This window comes from Coffea arabica, chromosome 9c (genome assembly GCF_036785885.1).
Source record: "Coffea arabica cultivar ET-39 chromosome 9c, Coffea Arabica ET-39 HiFi, whole genome shotgun sequence".
Taxonomy (NCBI): domain Eukaryota; kingdom Viridiplantae; phylum Streptophyta; class Magnoliopsida; order Gentianales; family Rubiaceae; genus Coffea; species Coffea arabica.
The window spans coordinates 423,191-444,452 of NC_092326.1; the positions used below are offsets into that span (position 1 = coordinate 423,191).

At 33.7% G+C, this 21,262-nt stretch overlaps 3 protein-coding genes across 4 annotated transcripts; 2 read left to right on the top strand and 1 right to left on the bottom strand.

Annotated features, from left to right (window-relative positions):
* The first annotated feature begins 775 nt into the window (after nt 1–775).
* On the top strand, nt 776–3,708 carry LOC113707959 (bidirectional sugar transporter SWEET2a). 2 transcript variants are annotated; one of them, XM_027230369.2, is made up of 6 exons: nt 794–1,285; nt 2,418–2,454; nt 2,546–2,762; nt 2,961–3,119; nt 3,225–3,344; nt 3,477–3,708. In XM_027230369.2, exons 1-6 carry the CDS (start codon nt 1,132–1,134, stop codon nt 3,591–3,593), a joined length of 804 nt encoding a protein of 267 aa, XP_027086170.2. In that variant the 5' UTR covers nt 794–1,131; the 3' UTR covers nt 3,594–3,708. The 2 variants fall into 2 exon arrangements, with proteins under 2 accessions (XP_027086172.2, XP_027086170.2); XM_027230371.2 differs by lacking the exon at nt 2,961–3,119 and having other exon boundaries at nt 776–1,285.
* A 4,133-nt stretch (nt 3,709–7,841) lies between these two features.
* Nucleotides 7,842–10,587, top strand: LOC113708472 (uncharacterized). The gene is made up of 2 exons (XM_027230927.2): nt 7,842–7,985; nt 8,644–10,587. The coding sequence occupies exon 2, from the start codon at nt 8,653–8,655 to the stop codon at nt 10,504–10,506; it is 1,854 nt and encodes a 617-aa protein (XP_027086728.2). The 5' UTR covers nt 7,842–7,985; nt 8,644–8,652; the 3' UTR covers nt 10,507–10,587.
* Nucleotides 10,588–15,268: 4,681 nt separating this feature from the next.
* Nucleotides 15,269–21,262, bottom strand: LOC113708942 (eukaryotic translation initiation factor 4E-2-like). Its single transcript, XM_027231674.2, has 5 exons — nt 20,847–21,262; nt 16,863–17,028; nt 16,625–16,750; nt 15,685–15,750; nt 15,269–15,582 (listed from the first exon to the last, which is right to left on the bottom strand). Exons 1-5 carry the CDS (start codon nt 21,125–21,127, stop codon nt 15,532–15,534), a joined length of 690 nt encoding a protein of 229 aa, XP_027087475.1. The 5' UTR covers nt 21,128–21,262; the 3' UTR covers nt 15,269–15,531.

Here is a 21,262-nt window from a genome sequence, read left to right on the forward strand (position 1 = left end):
GGACAAGGGACAGGGCGGTCATTCTGATGATCGTTCCTGAACAATTAATGGCTATGATTTGATCAAAAAATTTTGTGCGGTCTAAATAACAAGTTATGCATCAATTTTCACACTGTGTGAGATCCGTAAAATTTTGTACTAAAATTACGTGTTGTACAAACAAAGTTACGTCGTGTGTAACCAAAGCTACGCGCAGTTGAAAATGACCAAAACCGTTGGGGACGGTTGCAGGTCAATAGGGATATATACTACTATAGCTGATAATAAGCTCAAATTTCTAAGAAGTGATTATCATAATTTCATAGCTTATGCGAGATTAGTGATCAAAGAGAATACTAGTAAATAGATATTATAGGTATTTGATTGGTAACTACAGGTGCCTAAAATGTTCTCAATTTAAAATAATAGTATAACTTTAATACCCTCCTGAGAGGTTTTTGTTTAATAGTTAAGATAGAAAGTCGAGGAGGTTTTGATATAATAGTTAAAATCGAAACTTCAAAACTTAAAGATTTTGAATTGTAATCCTTATCTCTCTTCAATCTCTCCCTTCCTGCTTCTGAAACCTCACTCTTTATTTGTGAATAAAATAATAAAAAAATATACATCACGAGGAAAATAGAGTGATAAATTTTTTTTTCTGGAAAACAAAATAAATTTAAGAGCCGTTTCCTTCTTTCTTTCATAGTCTAGAAGCAAATTTTCCATCCTTAACAGCCAACGTGGTAGCTATCATTTCAACAAAAAAAATCAAACAATAGTTGGTTACTCAAAAGTGATTGTTGCTTTCCGTTCTTACACCTGTGGCAATTTTATCTTTTCCCTTTTCTATTTGAGACAATAATAGGGTGATACCGATACCCCAGTAAAATTTAAGGTGGCTGGCCTTTTTTAAATAAACCAGGAAAATGACCGATCAAACTATCATGGTATCATACGATTCATATCAACAAGGACAGCCTCAAGTTGACAAACAAAAATAAAAAACGTGTGCTTAGAAAAAGCATGTGAGAGAGGCATGCCATCTCAGTTGGGCCCGTATTTAGGAAGCCTCTTGGCTGGCATTGATAATTGCAGGTTTCCACCATAAAAGCTAAAAATAATTAGTAGTATGTTTATTCAAGAACTTGTATGCTTCAGAAAAAAATCAGAAAATTGAGAATTAGTCTTAGTTGTAGAAACTGTAATGACCAAAAGTTTGAGAAGAGCATTGGAAAGATGACGATTCAGCAAACAGGGTTTATCTCTACTTATTCAGTTCTCAGTGAAGCAGCTGGAGTTGCAGGTTCCTTCATCCATCTCCATTTTCTTCCTCCTCCCTTCCTCTATCTGTGGATTTCTTGCTCCTCTTTCTTGCATAATGATATCATGATCTGCTTTGTTCATAAACTTAGTTTTACAAATTTCATGTTTATGGATCTTTATTTGTGGTTTATCATCTCGTTTTCTTGGTAATGAGTTGACTTTAGTTTGGGATATTCCTCATTCCTTATTTGAGTAAGCATCTCTGTACATTGAGCTGAGTATTCCTTTTTTTCGCCTTTTCTACTTTTCAAGAATACTACTTGACAGAGCTTTTTCGTTCTGTGGATTCAATTATTTATTTATTTTTGGGTGCTTTTTCTCTCAGTCGCCTGTTTTTCTAAGTGAAAGGAGGAGGAGGGAAAAAAGTACAGTAATTTTAATTTTTTTTAAGAAAAAAAAAAAGTTATTAGATGGAGCTCAAAGAGTTATATGAGAAGAGATGAGCCTATATATATATATATATATATATCTCAAATATGCTATCATAGCGTAGCAACCTACCATAACAGCAAGCATAAGCCATAGGCTGTTTCTGAAATATTAGCAGCATCTCTGGAAAATATTATTGTTTGCTTTGACTGCAGTTTATGGCCATCAACATATCCAAATTACCTTTTCCTCTTTTGGTATTTGCAACTAAAAAAGCTGAGTTTTGTATTTCTTAGACAGCATTATAGGAATTAGAAGAATCTTGAACGGCCTAAAAAAATAAAATTAAAAAAATAATAATAAAAGGATTAATCTTTCCTATATTAATAGCGTATACATTGTCAGTATTGGATGAATGACAACTATGCAAAATTTGAATTTGAAATTCAACTTTTGCATACACATCATGAATCTAACGGTGATAGTGTATATACTGTCAGCGTATATAAGATTTACTCAAAATTAAAATAGGGTTAATAGGCTATGAATTAGTAGCAGAAATGTGAAGACATTTATAAGTGGTGTTGCTTTGGTGAACTATGGAACTTTGTGAGTTTTCACAGGCGATCAAGAACACTCTGGTCAGTCCAATTAACCAACCCTGCACATTATGCAAATATACGAAAAGCAAAAGCTCCAGAAATTTAATCAAGCAAGTAATGATTTTGCCTCTCCTGATGCAGGAAACTTCTTTGCTTTTGTGCTATTTGTCTCTCCAATGTAAGTACTTAAATTCGCGATGAAAATTCGATAAAGAAATAAACAATAATGCTCACAATGCATTCACTAATTTGTACATATGTTTGTTCAGGCCAACCTTCAGAAGGATTATCAGAAGGCAGTCTACAGAACAGTTCTCTGGGCTGCCCTATGTATATGCCCTTTTAAACTGCCTAATATGCCTTTGGTATGGAATGCCTATAATATCTCCTGGCATCATCTTAGTTGCCACAGTGAATTCAGTTGGAGCCATTTTCCAAATGATATACATTATCATTTTCATTGCATATGCAGAGCGAGGCAAAAAGGTCAGACTAGTTCGATTAATTTTTCCTATACTAATAGCGTATAAGGTTTTCTACTTTGAGTAAGTTTAGACGAGTAATATGCGTACAAAAAGACATTTTACAATTTTACATACAGCATATACGTGACACCCATCTACATTCGCTTTTCTACAATATCGTGTAACGTAACGTAGCATCTGAATCTTTTTTTTTTTGCAGGTAAAAATGTTAGGATTGCTATTGGCTGTTTTTGCTGTATTCAGTATCATAATTTGTGTCAGTCTCAAATTTTTCGAGCCTCCCAACCGGCAACTTTTTGTTGGTTATTTGAGTGTTCTGTCTCTCATATCAATGTTTGCTTCTCCACTATTTATAATTGTAAGTGCAGCCACAGATTTCATCCTTCTATGGCTTCATCCTTCTTTCCTTAGAAGTGGCATTGGTGCACAATTGACACATTTCTGTGACAATGGATGACTGCAGAATTTGGTGATCAAAACAAAAAGTGTTGAGTACATGCCATTTTATCTCTCACTTGCAACTTTTCTGATGAGTCTTTCTTTCTTTGGATATGGGATGTTCAAGCAAGATTTATTCATTTCTGTAAGTGATAAACCTGTTTTCTGTATCATCTATTTTCATTATTTTTTTGGTTTTTTTTATCTGAATAGTTCATTTATTTTTTGGCAGAATTTAATTTTTACTGTCGCCCTTATCTCTTTCGTGTCTAAACAGGTTCCTAATGGGATTGGCGGTTTGCTTGGAATAATACAATTAGTGCTCTATTTCTGTTACAGCAGATCATCTGATGGAGGAAGGCCCAGAGCACCTCTACTTGAATCTTATGCATGAAATACGGGAAAAATTCAAAGTTGTTCTTAATAGATGTTCTTGTGCAGGTTCTTAATCTATTTCGATGTATTGATGATTTGTTACTTTATTCTTCAATTAAGTTTTTTCCTCTTTATCTGCCTGCTTATTTTAGGCTTTTGTCTTGCTCAATGCTTTAATTTTTTTTACTAAAAATAAAATACTTTAATAGTCCCTCAACTTTTGCTAATGATCCTATTTAGTACCTAAAATTTACAAATACAATTAGGATTAATCTTATATATACTGTTAATTTATACACTATCACTATTAGATATATGATACATGTGCAAAATTTGAATTTGAAATTTAAAATTTGCACATGTGTTATCCCTCCAATCATGATAGTGTATATATTGACAGTATATATAAAATTTACTCAAATATTTAAGTCCACGAACTTATAATTTGGTTGTAAATGATTTCTCCAAGCCAAACTAAGAGCCTATTTGGATTACATTTTTGGGGAGTTTTTGGAAATGCTTGTAGAACAATATTATTATAGCACTTTTTGGGAATGTGTGTAGAAAAGATAAAAAGATAAATGGGGAGTATAGTTAAGAAATATGTCCAAGCAATGCAAAAGATTTTTCCCACAAAAAGTAGCTAGCTAAACTAGTATAGCAATTTTCACTTTGACCCTTAAGGTTTGATTTAGTATATCTATTTTCCTCCTCTAAAGTATAAAAACAAGGCTTAGTAACCTTTTTCTTTCATTAGATTTGCTTATGTATTTAAGACTTGATTAATTTGACTAACAAAAGAATTGACACCAATATATTTCTAACAATTTACATAAACTAAAAAAAAAAAGAGACAATAACAAGCATGGTATGACCTTGTATGTACAAAATGTTGCTAACTTTACTTATTGTCATTGTCATCATCATCATTTTTATTCAATTTAAAGTCTAATAAACCATAAACAATATAAAAAAATAAACATAAATTCAATAAGAATAAAAAAGATTTTTAAGGAAAATAGATAAAAGAAAAAAGTTTGCGTTTATCAATTGTAATTTTTCTACATAGTCAACACTACGCACAATATGATAAATTTTGACAAGAAAAATGATAAAAAGATAAATAGATATTACCATATATTATTATTTTTCTTTCTTCTTTGTTTCTTTTTCTTTTTGGCACATAAATTCGGCATAGTCCTTTTTCAGTAAATTTTCTATTTGGATTCAAAATTTTCGATTAAATCATAGGCGATTCTACAGCTACTATATTTTTATACATACACTGTATACTACTATTTTTACATTATAGGTATATATAACTGAAGGGGAGCTTATTGTTGACTAATTTTTTCAACTAATAAAATGCCTTTTTGACCCTTACAACAAAAGGTTAAATGGTTCCACTAAGTAAAAAATCACACCTCATAAAAGTAAAATTAACTCCTGTTAATCCTACTTTAATATAGTATAAACGTATATACACACGCACACACATACATATGTATATATTATAAGACAAATACGAATAACATATTCTTTCTTTAATTATTTCATGCCTTGCGTTGGTTTCAAAACTAATGAAAAAGATTACAAAAAAAAATTCCCATGCCACGGCTATGTGGTGCCCTTCTCTTTCTATAATTTTTATCATTTTTTTTGGAAAAAGCAATTTTTTGGTAAGTTTTAATTATATTAACAATCACAAACTGCTGCATAATTACTCATTTGTAGTACATATTTATTTCCATAAAATCCTCTATAAATTAATCCCAAATAAGTATAATATATATTTTTGGAGGTAATTTCACATGCCTCTCTTGAGGTTTACAATAATTGCAGAGAGTTCCCCTCAAGTTTTGAGAGTAACAATTACCTCCCTTCTCAGTGCACATTTACTTTTAACAATAGGGATAATTTTATAAACCTCCATTGAAGTTTCTAACTATTTCACTAGCCTCCTTTCAGGTTTCAAAAATTACACTAACCGTCTTGAGGTTAATTATTTTGTAACATTTGGATCCAATAAATAATTAAAAAGTGATATTAGGAGAGAGAAAAGAAGCAGAGAGAACAAAAGGCAAGTTGAAGAGTAACTGATCAAATACACAATTGTTTATAGCAAGACCATGCATGTGGAAAAGCAGAATGCAGAAAGTTGAGAACAAGGCAACAAATCAAGGAATATCTTCATATAATCAGGCAAGAAAACAATACTATAAAAAACGGGAAAAAAAAGAAAAGAAAAGTACTAAATAACATGTTTAACGTTACAAAGATTCAACAGCAGTCGAGGTTAACAGAAATGCCAAAAAGAAAGAAGAAATCATGAAATATTGTTAAGAAGATTACTTGATATTGATTCAATGCACAGTTGTATCTCTAGTCCGCTCCCTCTTGCTTCATATGTTTTCTCTCTGTATATATATGCATGTACCATATAACACAACTGAAAAAAAGGGGATTCAACAAAACTGAAAAAAAAAAATGATCTCCAAAGTTAAACTGATGATGTGAATAAACCAATTTACAAGATTAGACACAAGATAGAGAGATGCAATCCATGAGATTAGAATCCCAATGGGTGATAAAGTAATATCAGCATGTTAATTAGTGACAACTAATTTAACCCAACAATTTAATCCTTGAATAATATTCCCAACAAAATATAAAAGGGCATCTTGGGGGTAAAAATGTAAATACATATATATTTTTTAGAATTTGAGTTGTTGAATATTTTTTTAAAAATTTTACTCATATTGGCGACTACAAATGTAAATACATAATTATTCAAGAATTTTTTTTAAAATTCTTATAAAAAAATAAAAGCAATGTTTAAAAAAATTTGAACCTTTCAATATTTTTTGATGTTATTTTATTTCTTTTGAATTTTTTTGACGAAATTGTTTGCTCATACATCTATATGTATATCTACACAAAACTAACATTAACCAAACAATCCAACCCACTAGAATGACATAATTAAGAAGACATTTTGGGGAGTAAAGATGTAAATACGTATTTTTTTGAAAAATTCTTTACACATAGAACTTTATATCTATAGACACAACAATGAATATAAACAATTTTTAAAAAGTTTTAATTCTCCAATATTTTTTTTGCAAAAATTTTTTGCTCATTCATATTGCTACACATAGATATTTATTTTTTGCACAGTTTTAATTTACATATTTAAAAAAAAAATTAATACTACATTAACTAAGCAATCGAATTCATGAAATCATTAAAATCACAGCCCCTTAAAGTTTTAAGGGATAATTTCAAAACCCTCCCTTAAGGTTTCTAACTATTTCACTGGCCTCTCTCTATTTTTCAAAATTACATTAACCTCCCTTGAGATGTATTATCCTGTAACATCTAGATCCAACAAATAATTAAAAGTGATATTAGGAGAGAGAAAATAATATGATTTTACATTTGCTCCTCATCTACTAAATTATTTAATTAATCTAATACCAGCACAAACATTAAAGAAAACATTATAATTTGTTGTTTATTATCATGGATTAAATCACATATGGCATAAAAAATAGTATATCATTCTATATATTTCATTTAATATAAGATCAAAATTGCTCTTTTTAGTTACAAACCCATTATCAAACAAGATCAACAACAAATAATTTAAAAAAATATATGACCAAAATATTATAAAAAACAAACTTTAATACAATGAAAATCTTAGCAACTAACCTGAATATGTTGACAAGAATACTTATGATATTAAAGTTTGTTCTCAACCCAAATATTAAGATTAGTTATTGAGATTTTTATGGTATTAAATTTCGCTCTTTGTAATATCATGGTTACAGATTATTTTGATTATTTGTTGTTGATCTTGTTTGGTAATAGGTTTGTAACTAAAAAGGGCAAATTGGACTTGCATTAAGTGAAATATATAGAATGATATATTACTTTTGATGCTATATATGGTTTAATCCCTGATGGTAAATAGAAAATTCTAGTATTTTTCTTAATGCTTGGGTGGTATTAAATTAATTAAACAATTTAGTGAATAAGGGATAATGGTGGAATCATACTGTATCCTTCTCCTAATATTACTTTTTAATTGTTTGTTAAACGTTATTATTTTTGTAAGATTTAGTTCTAAGGGAAGTTAATATAATTTTTAAAATTTAAAGGGAGAGTAGTGAAATAGTTAGAAACCTCAGGGGAGGTTTCTAAAATTATCCCTGTCCTAAAGCCAGTTGGACGCCCGAAAGTCAGCACAGTTCCAAAGCAAAGTGTTAAGTGGAGGCTCTTATATAAGATAACCAGTGGTACTCCTATGTTGTAAAGGAGAAGTAACCCTACTTTTTCCTTCACTATCTGTCTTCACTAACTCCTCGGCCCGCAAATTCGAGCAATTCCAGCGATTCGTTCTTCAAAGGTAAATTTCTACCCAAAATCCTAATGCAGTTTTCATCAATGATTCCATGGATTCTTTTGTTTGATTGAGTTCTGGGGTTTTTAGTTAATGGGTTGCGTTTGTTTTTGTTTCCTTTTTCTGTGATTTCCGAGTAGGTTTTCTTGAGGGTTTTTTTTCCCTCGTTTTTTGTTTTGCTTAGGTTTTTTTATAACCTGCGGAGCAATCGAATCGGTGTTTTTATGTTTTGGTTTGTAAAATCGTTTCAGTAGTAAAGTTGACTTAAACTTTGAGATAAGTGAATCGGTCGATGCTTTTGTTCGTTTTTGCTTTCTACTCGATCAGAAATTTGCTGAAGGTTTCCCTGTTTTAGCGTTTTTTTCTTGGGGTCTTGTGGGTTCTTATTGAGTTTGCGGAAGCCCTGTTTCCTTGTATTGCTAGAACTAAGCAAAGATGTAACTTTTTTGGGTTTTGTTTGATGTGGTCTTTTGCTATGAGATTGTGCTTGTATTGGGGGTTAAGTGGCTCTAGTTCTTGAGTACGTATGCTTCGGAAGTGTTTCGATTTGGTTTGATTTGACCTAAGTTGCGTGCTTTTGCTTGCTGGCTATAATTCTCTTTGAATTTTAAGGTATTTGTGTAATTTGAAGGAATTTTGAATCGTTATCATATTGTTTCTGCAGTTCTTTAACATGGCTGTTACAGAGACTACAGTCAAGAAGGACTCGGAGGTTACAGTGCCGCCGAATTTAGATAGAAAATCATGTGAATCGGGGTCACGTGCCAAACTCTTGGTCTCGAATGGCTGTAACAAGCGTAAAGCTGAATTTGTGCTAGATGGTGAAAGGGAGAAAAGGAAGAGATTGGACCCTGTTGTGAAGCAGCAGTGTCGAACTATTCTGGAAACGTTGATTACTCATCCTACTGGATGGATTTTTAGGACTCCGGTGGACCCTGTTGCATTGAATATTCCTGATTACTTTTCCATAATCTCGCATCCGATGGATTTGGGGACAATAAAGTCGAAGTTGGCTGGTAATAGATACTTCAGTGCTGAAGAGTTTGCATCTGATATCAAGCTGACCTTCTCAAATGCCATGCTGTATAATCCTCCTGATAATCCAGTTCATCGCATGGCAAAGGAACTAGAGTGCGTTTTCATAAGAAGATGGAAGCTTCTGGAAGCTAAATGGAAACGTGAGACAGCATGTGCTCAGCAGGACACTTTTTCAAGTAAAAGTGAAAAGACTGCTCAAAATACTATGAGGGCTTTTGATAAGAAGTCACTGGAGCAGATTTCAAGTGGCCTTGAAAAGAATGCTCAAAATAGAGCAAAGCCTTCCTGTAAGAAGCCACAGGGGCTGATTTCAAATGGAATTGAAAAGAAGGCTCAAGACACTAGAAAGGCTTTCTCTAAGAATTCACAGGGCGTCGTTTCAAATGAAAGTGAAAAGAATGCTCAAGATACTAAAAAGGCTTTCTGTAAGAATTCACAGGGCCTGATTTCAGGTAAATTTGAAAAGAATGCTCAGTGTAAGAAATCAGATACGGGCTTGGTCGCAAAGAGGTCAATGTTATTGGAGGAAAGGCAGAAGCTTAAGAAAGATCTCATAGAAATGTTGAAGGGAAAGGTGAATGGAAAGTTGCAGACTGTCCTTCAAAAATTTGGTTTCTTTGACATAAGAAAAGAAAAGATTGATGTGAACATTGACGATCTTCAAGATGACATCTTATGGGAGTTGAAGAGAGTACTGAAAGATTCTTCAGATGCAAGTTCTGCGAAAGAGAGCAAAGATAAAATTTTGTCAACTCAGACGAAAATTCAGCACCGTGAAAGTAAAGTCATTCAGGACCGTGAAACTAAAACTATTCAGGACTGTCAAAGCAAAACTATGTCAACCCACTCATGCAGGGTGAATGCGGATTCTGTTTGCCAATTAACTGAAGGTTCTGGAAGTGGTGAGGATGAAGAATACACATGGCCCAGCTCTGGTCTTTCAACAACAATAACTTCAGCTATTTCGGGTGAATGCTGGACTCCTCTTATTGATGATGAGCAAGCTCTGAAGAAAGCTTTACGCATTGCAAAGCTCAAAAGCCGCTTTGCAGAAACTATTTCTAAAGCAAATGGTGATAAAACAGATGCTGAGCAAGAAAGAGAGAGAGTGAAAAGACTGCAACGTGAAGAGGAGCTATTTAAGGCACGAATAAGAGGGGAGCAGTTAAAGAAAGAGGCTGAATTGAAGAGGCAGAGGGACAAAGAAAGAGAAGCTGCTCGGCTTGCATTGCAATTGATGGAAAAGGCTGTTCAGCTGGAGGATAATCTGATGACTTTGAAGGAGCTTGAGATGCTCACTCAGTGTTCTCCCACCTTTATTCTCCATGGGTGTTGTCCTGTGATGGTTCTGAGACGTTTAGAAACTGGTGAAATCTTGAACCCCTTGGAACAGTTAGGCTTGCACATAAAGGATGATTTCTTGGAGGAGGATGACGATGAGGAAACATTCTTGACTTGGGAAGGTGAAGAAGGGGAGATCCTCGGATGACACTCCCATTGACTATTCTTACCTGCATTGTATCCAGAGTTCAAATCTATACATGTATATAATATTTGAGGAGTTTTCTCATTGAGCTTCTAACTTCTAATTCTTTGTTTTTTGGAATTTTGGAATTTTTTAATTCATTAAAAATTTTAGGTATAATTTTGCAAACCTCCCCTGCGGTTGGCTAATTACTTAGAATATTTGTATAAAAAAAAACATCTGCCAAATGTATCTCTGACATGGATTTGTTCTCATTCTATACCTGTCTTACTGACTCAGCACGGCAGCAAATTAAATTTTACTACTGTTAGAACTTTGCAAAATTTTCGTGCGGTCAGCCTGTGTCAGTCGCAGCATCAGTCGCAGCACTCAGCACGGCTGTGACTGACACAGACAGACATGACTGACTCCTGTGTCAATCGCAGCAGTCAGCTGGAGCCGTGCACAGTTAACACGGCTCCATCTGACATTCGAAAAAAAAAATAGTTTAAACCAATTTATGTACAGTATTTACGCATGGATTTCATTACTACTTATTGACCTTCAACCAATTTATGTATCATTACTACTTATTGAGCTCACTGATGTTCTTGTGTTTACTACGTTGGAGCTCTAGGAATTGGGTTTGTCAATCGTATAGCTGTCTACCATTTACTTTTCTCGGCATGTAGGGTGGTTAAGAAAAGCAAAGTTAGAAATTGGTCTCTTGCACTGATGCAGTTAAACATATGGTATACCATGTGTCCCAAGACTTTGCCTATTTTACCTGCATTGTCTAGTTTAAATCTGCCTTTTATTCGATGCAAGTCTAGTCAAATCAACTAGTCTGGTTTCCAAAAATTCCTTCTTTGTCAGAAATCTAAAGCTTGGCTAAGCTTACGTAGCATATTTCTCCAAGAAGTGATTGTAAATCAATACCCTTGGCGAAACTCGAAGTCGAAATAGAATGGAGATGGAAAGGCAAGAGAGATAAGATGGAACAAAGCATCTGCTCTGGAGCTTATTTCTCCCGTTTAAGTCAAACTGATATCCTTTTTCCACGAGGAAGAAGCTAATTTGAAGTTACCAATCTTTCCAATTCATCAAAAACCTTTTCTGAAAAGAAGAAATTTTATTTGGATAATACAAGATTATAACTAACCTCATATTTTAAACAATTAAGCCACCTTGATATTGCACACCATCTGCAACCAAGATGCCAAATGTAAGCCCTTAAGCCAAATAAGGATGAAAGATTCACAATGCCTCTTGTCGGCCTTTGTCACGCGCCTGACGCCTTTTTTTTTTTGACTGGCGTGCCCCCGACAGGCAATTTAAAAAGTCACGTCCGTTCTGACTTTTTTTTTTTAAAAAAAAAGGATTCTTAATGCGCTATAAAATGAGAAATATCCCATGTCAGAGGTGCATTTGACGGACTGTGTTTTTTTTTTTTTTTACCTATAATCTAAGAAATTAGCCCCTGCGGTTTGTAACAATTTTAGAGACTCCCCTCAAGTTTTTGAAATTACATCTCCCCTGTTTTACTATTTATGTAACAATATAGGTCCAGTGAACCAAAGTTTCTCTTAAAAATCTTAAATTATCCTTTTGTTCAAAATTAAGAAAGAAAAATACAGCATACTCAAGGGATAATTTCAAAAAACTCCCTTGAGCTTTGTAACAATTGTAGCCATTTTCTGGAGATTTAAAAAATTACAGAAACCTCCCCTAAAAGTATGTTTGGATAACAAATGATGATATAAGCACAAGAAGTCTAATGAATATCCTATATTGCCCTTATTTGATTTACAAAAACAAATTAAATGACAAAAGAAAATCAAATATTAGCATTATTTGTTAAGTAAAAAATTTTAAGTTAATTTTTTTGTAGTAAAATTTAGGTCATGTTTCAAGATATCATTTTTTTAATATTTGGACCTTTTGCTTTTGTTAAGTAAGTTGTGGAGAAATTGTTTTTAACAAATGCATCCCTACTAGTTGGCTATTTATAAAACTAAGTAAGAAGTCCATTTAAATGACCTTGGAATTGAATATAATGTATTAAGTGAGATAAGGTTAAAACTTTTGGATAAAGAAATATTTGCAAAATACGATTTCTTTTTTCTTTACATCCACTTTTTTATTTAAAATTTGTAAAATTGTTAAAACTATCATAGTCTTTTCATAACATTAAGGGATGTAATTATTTAAAAGCATCATGGGAGGTTCATGAAATTATCCCTATACTCAATCGCTTTCTTTCACACTTTGCACAAACTGACTATCCCAATCCTTAACAAACACCCATGCAAAAACTCCATTCCAAATTCAAGTAGCTGCCCAAAGGATACCACATTACCTATACAACATCAATGTTTGCCACAAAACAAAAAAAACACCATTGACAACCAATTTTATACACCAAAATTAAATCTCAATGCATCAACACCTTTCCAATACAATCTAATCACACTCCCATGTGCTTAAGAATATTAACATCTCAAAGTAGACAATAAATTCTACTTCTACAACAAAATGACAATAAGCAACAGTAACCCTATGAAAGAAATCCTTATGAAATTATTGACATTTTACAAAATTTTTTTTGATAATAGATAAAATATGAAAAATTCCACTTCTTTGGCCCTTCTCCTATTTCAATCATCAATTTTATTATTTATTTCTATATTAGCGTGAACTTCTTCATTTCCTTCCATTTTGACATATAATCTACTCCCTATATTGATTTTACAATTTTAATTTGCTAATGTCCACAAAATTCAAGATAAAAAAATGATGGTGTAGTAGTATAATAACTAAAAGGAGAGGAGCCAAAATAGACAAGAGATAGAGAAATATGTTTTTTTTTTCGATTTTGTAAATCTATTGCCTTATATTGTGAATTGTCTACCAACTAGAGGGTATTATAGGTACTTTATTGTGCCAAGGGAAGTAAGTGAAATTATTTAAACCTGAGGGGAGCTAAGTGAAATTGTCGAAAAACTCAAGGAAGGTTTCTGCAATTATCCCAATTTTTTATGCCTCCTGATTGGTTGGTTTAAAAGATATCCATTTCTTACGCCTCAACATTTCCAAATTTAGGTGGTTTTTATTCAATTAAGTTTGGAAATGCAACTATAATTAAAAAAAGGAAACAAATATATTTTAGGCATTATTGTAGCAATACTAACAAAGAAATCCTACCAAAAAATACACGTATGCTGAAAATTAGTTAATATTAAGGAAACAAATAAATATATCATTAATGAATTATATAAAGCACATAAGGAAAGATTCACCAATATAGCCAAAATGGGCCTCACCTTAATAAGGATCAAGAAAAATGGGCCTAACCTTCATAAGGATCAAGAAAAAAATGATTTTACGTAGGCTGGCAACAGAAAAAAAAGTTTATTTGATTACCAAGTAATTATTTATGTCTAGACATTTACCCTTCTTTAAGCCTGACTTTAGGAATGAGAATGACTGAAAAAAGAAGTACAAAACTTTATGAATGAGAATGATTAAGGTGAGAGGGCCGAGGGGGAATGCTTGGATTGGGCGGTAAGATGATAAAATGGAAAGAATTGTAAGTGGAAGAGTTTGTGTGTAAGAGGTCTTAAATTCAAACTCTCTCACTTTAAAAAAAAAAAAAGTGAAAAAAAGTCTTTCCATACTCTATGAAATATTAGCCTCTTTTAAGTTCTAAAATAATAAGACTTAAGAGTCCAATATGAAATGAGGAATGATTGGACGAAGTTTTGGACAATTTTGGATAATAAAACTTAAGAAACCAATACGATTTTGGACGAAATTTGACAACAATTCTTCTTGAGTAGTAGTATTGACAAGCATGCTGAAAATTGGTTATCAGGGAAACAAATAAATACGCATCAATGAATTATTAAGCAAACAACTCAAAGCTTAACCCCATGTCGGAAATCTAGAAATATGTCCAACCCGGTTCTCCCGATCCAACACCCCAAACACTCTATCATAACCATCCCAACTGCACCTAAAGTTAACTATACTTATCCCATTCCCCCGACAATAACCATAGTAACCGCACCTAAGGATAGCCGTAACTAGCCCATTACCTTACACTGCTATGCTTTATTCCTTTCAGAATTGACATGTTTATATAACGGTTAAATTTTCTCAAAACAAATCAACTATTCAAAGATACAATAATGAGTTCGATTTGGAATGAAAACATGGCAACATTGGTTTCTCTCAGTTTAGATGGTTCTCACACCTTTATCTTCTAACACACTCTTAAATTTAATTGTTAAGATTAATCTTCTCTAACTAATCGTGTATATATTAATAGGTATACATGCATGCTATATGAAAGAAATAGAATTCAAGATTAACCCCTAATGGTTATAAAAACTTGCCACCGAGTTTCAAGGTTTAATGCCTTGCGATAATATTTGTAAAAGGAATACGTTAGGTAAATAAAATCAACTACAAATCTTTTTTTTTTTTTGTCATTCATCGCTATTTTATTTATATGTTCTACTCCATCCTAATATATCTAAAGGGAGACCCAATTGGACCTATGAAGGACATATGCAAACTGAACCACCACCGGATCAAACGGTGCACTACGCACCCGTCTGGATTTTTTAGAAGACAGTTGCACTACAAATCGAAACACTTTTTGTTAAAGAGGGAGAGACAATCCTGTCAGAGGCCCAGAGCAGACTCTGCACATTCACTCAACGCTTTGCTTCCCATTTTGTATTTCTCGTCTAATCATAGTAGAAAAGTACCAAGACAACAATGAACCACAAGCATACCAAGTCCATTAACTACAAAAAGTTGTGATTAGAGAATTAAGGATGTCAAATAACTGCAAGGTTGTGCATCAGCAAATCTAGAGATGGTAACAAACAGGCAATACACTTGAACATGTATAGAAACAGCTCAGCAGTGACATAAAAGACTGCCAACAAAAGGTGAATCCTAAAAGTTTGATGTGCCCAGCACCCTGTGCAACACCCAGAAAGCAATCCCTAGCATCCTTCTAATCCTTGAAAAGTCCTGCTATACTGTGTATCTATTTTTGGCAGCTCTGTCAAGCTTCTTTGCATCCTCCTGTGAGAGAATAAAAGCAATTAATTTCTGATTGCCCAGAAAATTCTGCACAGAAAAGAAGAGAAAAAAGGGGGGGGGGGGGGGGGGGAGAATAAGCCTTACATGAAATATGAATCCCGTTTGGTCATTGTAATCTAGAAAATCCTTCCATTGCTTCCCAATGCTAATCTGGAAAAGGTAGAAACAATTGTAAGCATTACAGAAGTTCTGGTTTCAATAAAAAATTCCGAATCAAGGTGCACGAGTTGACAATAGCAGCAATGGTCCAGCAGACATTATCTCTCATGCTTGCATGCTGGTATATTGGCATAAGAAAGGCTTTTTCAAGTTAGACAATAGAAAATACCCACTCTGGCAATAAACCCACTATCTGTCTTTTCCTTCCGCTTAAATACAATTCAGATCACCAGTACTCGAAATATAATCCTTCCCAGCAAGGAAGAGTGCAAACTTCACCTTTAAGTGTGATGCTAAGGAAAAGATTGAAGCCTATTCATTATGACTTTCATATGAAATTAAAATATTTGGAGTAAGAGTTTTCAAGACTAGTAATGCACAACTGAACTCGTAGAAAAGCAGGCTGTTTAAATATTCCTTATAAAGAAACAAACAAAAATAAGCACCGTCAGCTAATCAAAAGAATGTCAAAGACACAGATAATATCATGGACCTCAGCTATCCCAAACCTCCAAATAAAACTGTTTCAACTCCGTCAAATTAAACAAAAATAAGCACCGTCAGCAAATCAAAAGAATGTCAAAGACACAGATAATATCATGGACCTCAGCTATCCCAAACCTCCAAATAAAACTGTTTCAACTCCGTCAAATTGCCAACTTGGTAAACGTTAATAGTTCAATAATGCAAAGATGCATGAGCGGAAAGTGGCAAATGACTTTCATACATTTGTTCCCAAATCAGTAAAAATAACGGTCTCAAAATTACAACCATAGCACTAGCCTTGAGAGTATAATTGATCCACGATTCATAGTTTAATCAACATAGAAATGACCGTTTAATTAGTCATTTGACATAATTTTACCTGAGCAGTTTCATTTGCAGCATTCTTAGTCCATAGAGCTATTTTTTCCTGCCTAGATCGGACATTGACAACAGCTCCACAGATTTCATCACCATAATCAAACTGTTCTCCAATCAGTGCTAGCAACTAGTAGAACAAAATCCACAATTAAACTTTGAATCTCTTGAATGCTATAAAATGCAGATTCAACTAATCCACAGAATAAACTCAATTTACACTAGGATCAATATTTACATACCGTATAAAGCCAAGAGGTGTCAGATTTACCCCTTTGAAGGTTAACAGTCCACTTTCCTCCATTAGCACAAACAGGATCCTCCCACTTAGGCTCTATCTTGTTTTTGAAACAATGGAAGTCAGCTCCTACAGCCAACTTGCTTGGATGGTGTATATTGTTGTAAATGCTGTAAACAACATATAGATTGTTACTGCCTGCTCCAAGCAGCAAGAACCATGTGGAAACTATAAAAACAAAGCTCAGAAACTGACGAGAGTGCCATAGAGAAACTTCAAACTGTGAATTCTCACTAGAAAAAGGGCTAAAGAAATAAACATCATGAGGCAAGAGTAGACTTGCTGACATATTTTTTTCTTTTTTCTTTTTTCTTTTTTTGGTTGGTGGAGGGAAGGGGGGGGGGGGAAGCCGTATATCCATGTAGAACTTAAGCAACTGTATTACAATCCATGAATCACAAATCAAGGCACCCCTTGGGAACATAATAATTTGGGAATAGATGCTCCATAAAGCAAAACAAGTGTAAAATGTTTCTGATCTCAACATAATTTAACAATTTCTTGACACTTTTTCAAGTTTGGGAAAAATTTAACTGCAAAAAAACTGCATTAAAAAGTAGACACCAGAAAATTTCAAGACAACATCCCCCGAAATGAAGTGATTTCGGTGGCTAATATTTAGGTGACTAAAACCACACATTCATCCTGAGAAAATTCTCCAGAAACAACATTAAGACCACTAGTGCTATTGATACCGAAACCATTGGATACCGAAACCATTGGACTTTCATGGAATAATGTCCTTATCCATTATTCTTAAAGATGACATGCTAGGTCACAAGAAAAGGAAAGGAAAATCTGTTTTTAACACCCATATTCATGCCACTTTAAAGAGAGGGCATCAGCATAACAACACAAGTGGCATCAATCCCAATGACCACACCAAAATCTTGATTTCAGAGGAAAGACAAGAATTTTACCTATGTAATAAAAAAACAGAAAGAATACAAAAATTACAAGAAGCCTATGATTTGGCAGCAACAAGGGGTCCACTATTAATATAAACTCAGCTGACTAAAATCAAGCAGCGACCATGAGAAAAATTTTGCAGATACCATCAAGGCTATTGAAGACAGAAACCACTCGTCTAAACAAAATAATGTCCTTATCCATCATTCTGAGAGATGACATGCTGGGTCCCAAGAAGAGAAAAGGGAAAATCTGTTTTTGACATCCATAATCATGCCATCTTATAAATTGGGCATTCAGTTAAGCATGCAAGAACTGTTGCTTCTTAGGACTATCTTTGATTTGATTAAACAGACTATCATTAATGGAGGAGAGTATACTAATATTGATAATTAGAGAAACCTCTCAAGCAAACAAATCTTCCAAAGTTTAGCAGGAATTGTTCTCCCATCCCTCACAACGTAACCTGATACTTGTAAATACACACAAGAACACAAAAAGATAAAGTCGACAGAAGAATAAAGAGTATGCAAATATTGACCATTAGAGAAACCTCTCAAGCAAAGGAATCTTCCAAAATTTAGAAGGAATTGTTGTCGCATCCCTCAGTACGTAACCTGATACTTGTAAATACAGAAGAACACAAAAAGATAGTCGACGGAAGAATAAAGGAACAATATCATATCTGGGATGCACTAGTTAACATGTTTCATGTTGAATGTTCCCAGTCAGGTTATATTATTCAGTCAAAGATATTGCATCTGGTCAAATGCACTTGCATTGATTTTGGTAGACAAACATATCACAGTTGTCTAAGTGTATTTACCATAACAATCTCTAGTGGTACTCTAGTGAAGGGTTACAACCTTCAATTGAAAAAGGAAGACCTCTAGTTTACAGTCGCCCTATGAAATGTATCCACATACAATATAAAACAAAATGTAAATTCTTTTACACTCGTAACAAACACCTAGTGGTATGAGGAAAAAAGATTAACCAGTAACTGTCAAACAGGAGGTGAAAATCTAAACTTTCATTTACAGTACGGCCCCCTTAGGTTGACAACATGTGTAAAGTACAATAAGAAGAGCTTAGCAGTTAAGATGGTCCTCCTCCACAACATCTTCAATCCAACTGGTATTTGACTAACTTCTTTTCAGACTGTTCACTGAGAGATAATTGCCCCCTATTGAAAACTATAATGAAACCTTTCAAATTTACAGAACTTTACTTCCTTAGAAACAAAAGCATAGTTATCTGAGTCAAATCATACTTATAATAGCTTGGCAGCTATTCTCCACATACTCAATTTTAACAATGTAAACTAACATCTTGACATTAGTCTGACCTTATATCTTAACAACAAACCTAAAAAGAATGAATTTTGTGCTCACAGAGAAACTCGGAAAACCACTACTGACACACAAATTCTACTTTGGGCCTTTAAATTCCCAACTTTATTACATAAATCAATAGAAGTTAAAAATGAAAGTCCAATCAAACAATCCTATTGGGGGTGGACAGAGGGAACAACAATCATAAACTCCAAATTTCAGAAATTGTAGCTACGAATTACATAAACCAGACAAATGAAACATAAAAAATACCCAGCCAACAATCCCAAAATCATGTGTGATTGGAAGAAGAGGTGCAATAATGTTTTGTTATCAGAAAAAAAGCCAGATTCATACAATATGATATTCTTAGACCTACTTAACAAAAGAATTTTGTTTGAAGTAATCTTACAAACAGTTAAGAGATTTGATAGAAAAAAAATTCACTTTCTAAGTGTTGGTCCTGCCTTGCTATGTCTTCCAAATAGCTGTGCAATTATGCTAATGAATTTATGCTTGTTGGTGTTTGTGTGGAAGGATAACTTTCTCTTGAATATTGTTCTAAGCAGTTTCAAAAGAAAGAAACTAAAAATAGATAACTTCAAATGAAAACAAAAGAGCTAACAAACTGACTCTAACATGCCACAACACCCATCAGACACCTTAGTCTGGTCGTTTACCCAGCTGACTGATGAACAGATGTTGGCGTGAACAACCCACACAATTACTGCCGCCACTAATGCAATTTGAGATGTTAAAAAGCATTTAATGTAATTCCACAATCAAAATACATAGAAATGCAACACGACCTTTTCATAATATGGGCAACCATCAGCATAATTATACAAGAGGCATCAATCCCAATGAACATACGGAAATGCAGAGTCCAGAAAAATTATAAGAATTTTACCTGTGAACAAGCAAAAACAAAAACTGCAAGTAGCCTGTGATCTGGCAGTAGCGAGGGTCCACCATTCATATAAACCATTTCTATACAAGTTCTTTTCGCCTTTTCTTTTACCCTATCACATATTTGATTTATTGCTCGTTGCTTTATTACACCTCGTAAAAGACAATCTTGCTAGAAGCAGAAATTATATACATACATTCAAGCAGATACATAAGCAATTTATCAAGACATTGTTCTTTTTTTTTTTGGTTTATAACAAGCTATAATTCAGTCATTCACTCCATATATGCATATAACGATGCCCGCACCTTGTGACATATTCTGCATATAAACATACATAACACAAAATTCTTGCATGTAAAGTACAACATCCTAAATAAACCCAAGCAAGAAGTTAACAAATCTACCCAATCCATCATTCCATTCTTTCAAAACTCTCGCCTCATCTCCACCATAAATACTTAAAAAATTTTCCTTATTAATCCTAATTATAATTCTCAGATGCCCTCCACGGCAAACAACTCAAGATTGCAACCTCTTTATTATTTACGCAACAAAGCGCGCCATTTTCACTAATTTCCCCAAGAAAAATCCCTCTTTTGCTTCACTTTCCCAATTTTGTCCTAATCAAAATTTCAACAATCAAATCAGGCAAAAACAAAACCCTAGCATAACCAATCACAAACCCACACAAACCAGATAATAAAACGCCACAATTTACCCAAAAAGTCCATCAACAATTAAAATCTAAAACAGGAAAAATCCATTGAATTACCCCCAGAAATCTTCAACGGTGGAGAAGGTGTAAATAGGGCGAATGGAGCTGCCCCAAGCGATCTGTTTGGACTTAGCAGATGGATTATCAAACCAGAAAGTCCATGAATGCTCCAATGGATGCTTTGTTACCAAACTCTTACTCGGATTCCCCATAGAAGAAGACCCGGTTTCCTCAGATTCCTCAACGATCTCTCCTTCCTCTGGACCTTCATCATCTTCAACCGGTGGTATTTTCTCCTCCTTTTCCTCCGCCATCGGTTTCTCCAGCTCCTCCACCATTGATTTCTTTCAAGTACCTCTCCTTCTGATTATTCAGAACTCCTTTGTTTCTCTCCTTGATTTGAAAAAAATAAAATAAAATTGCAGGAAATAATTCCAAACCGGTCTTTCAGGAACGAACTGGAGTCGGTTGAG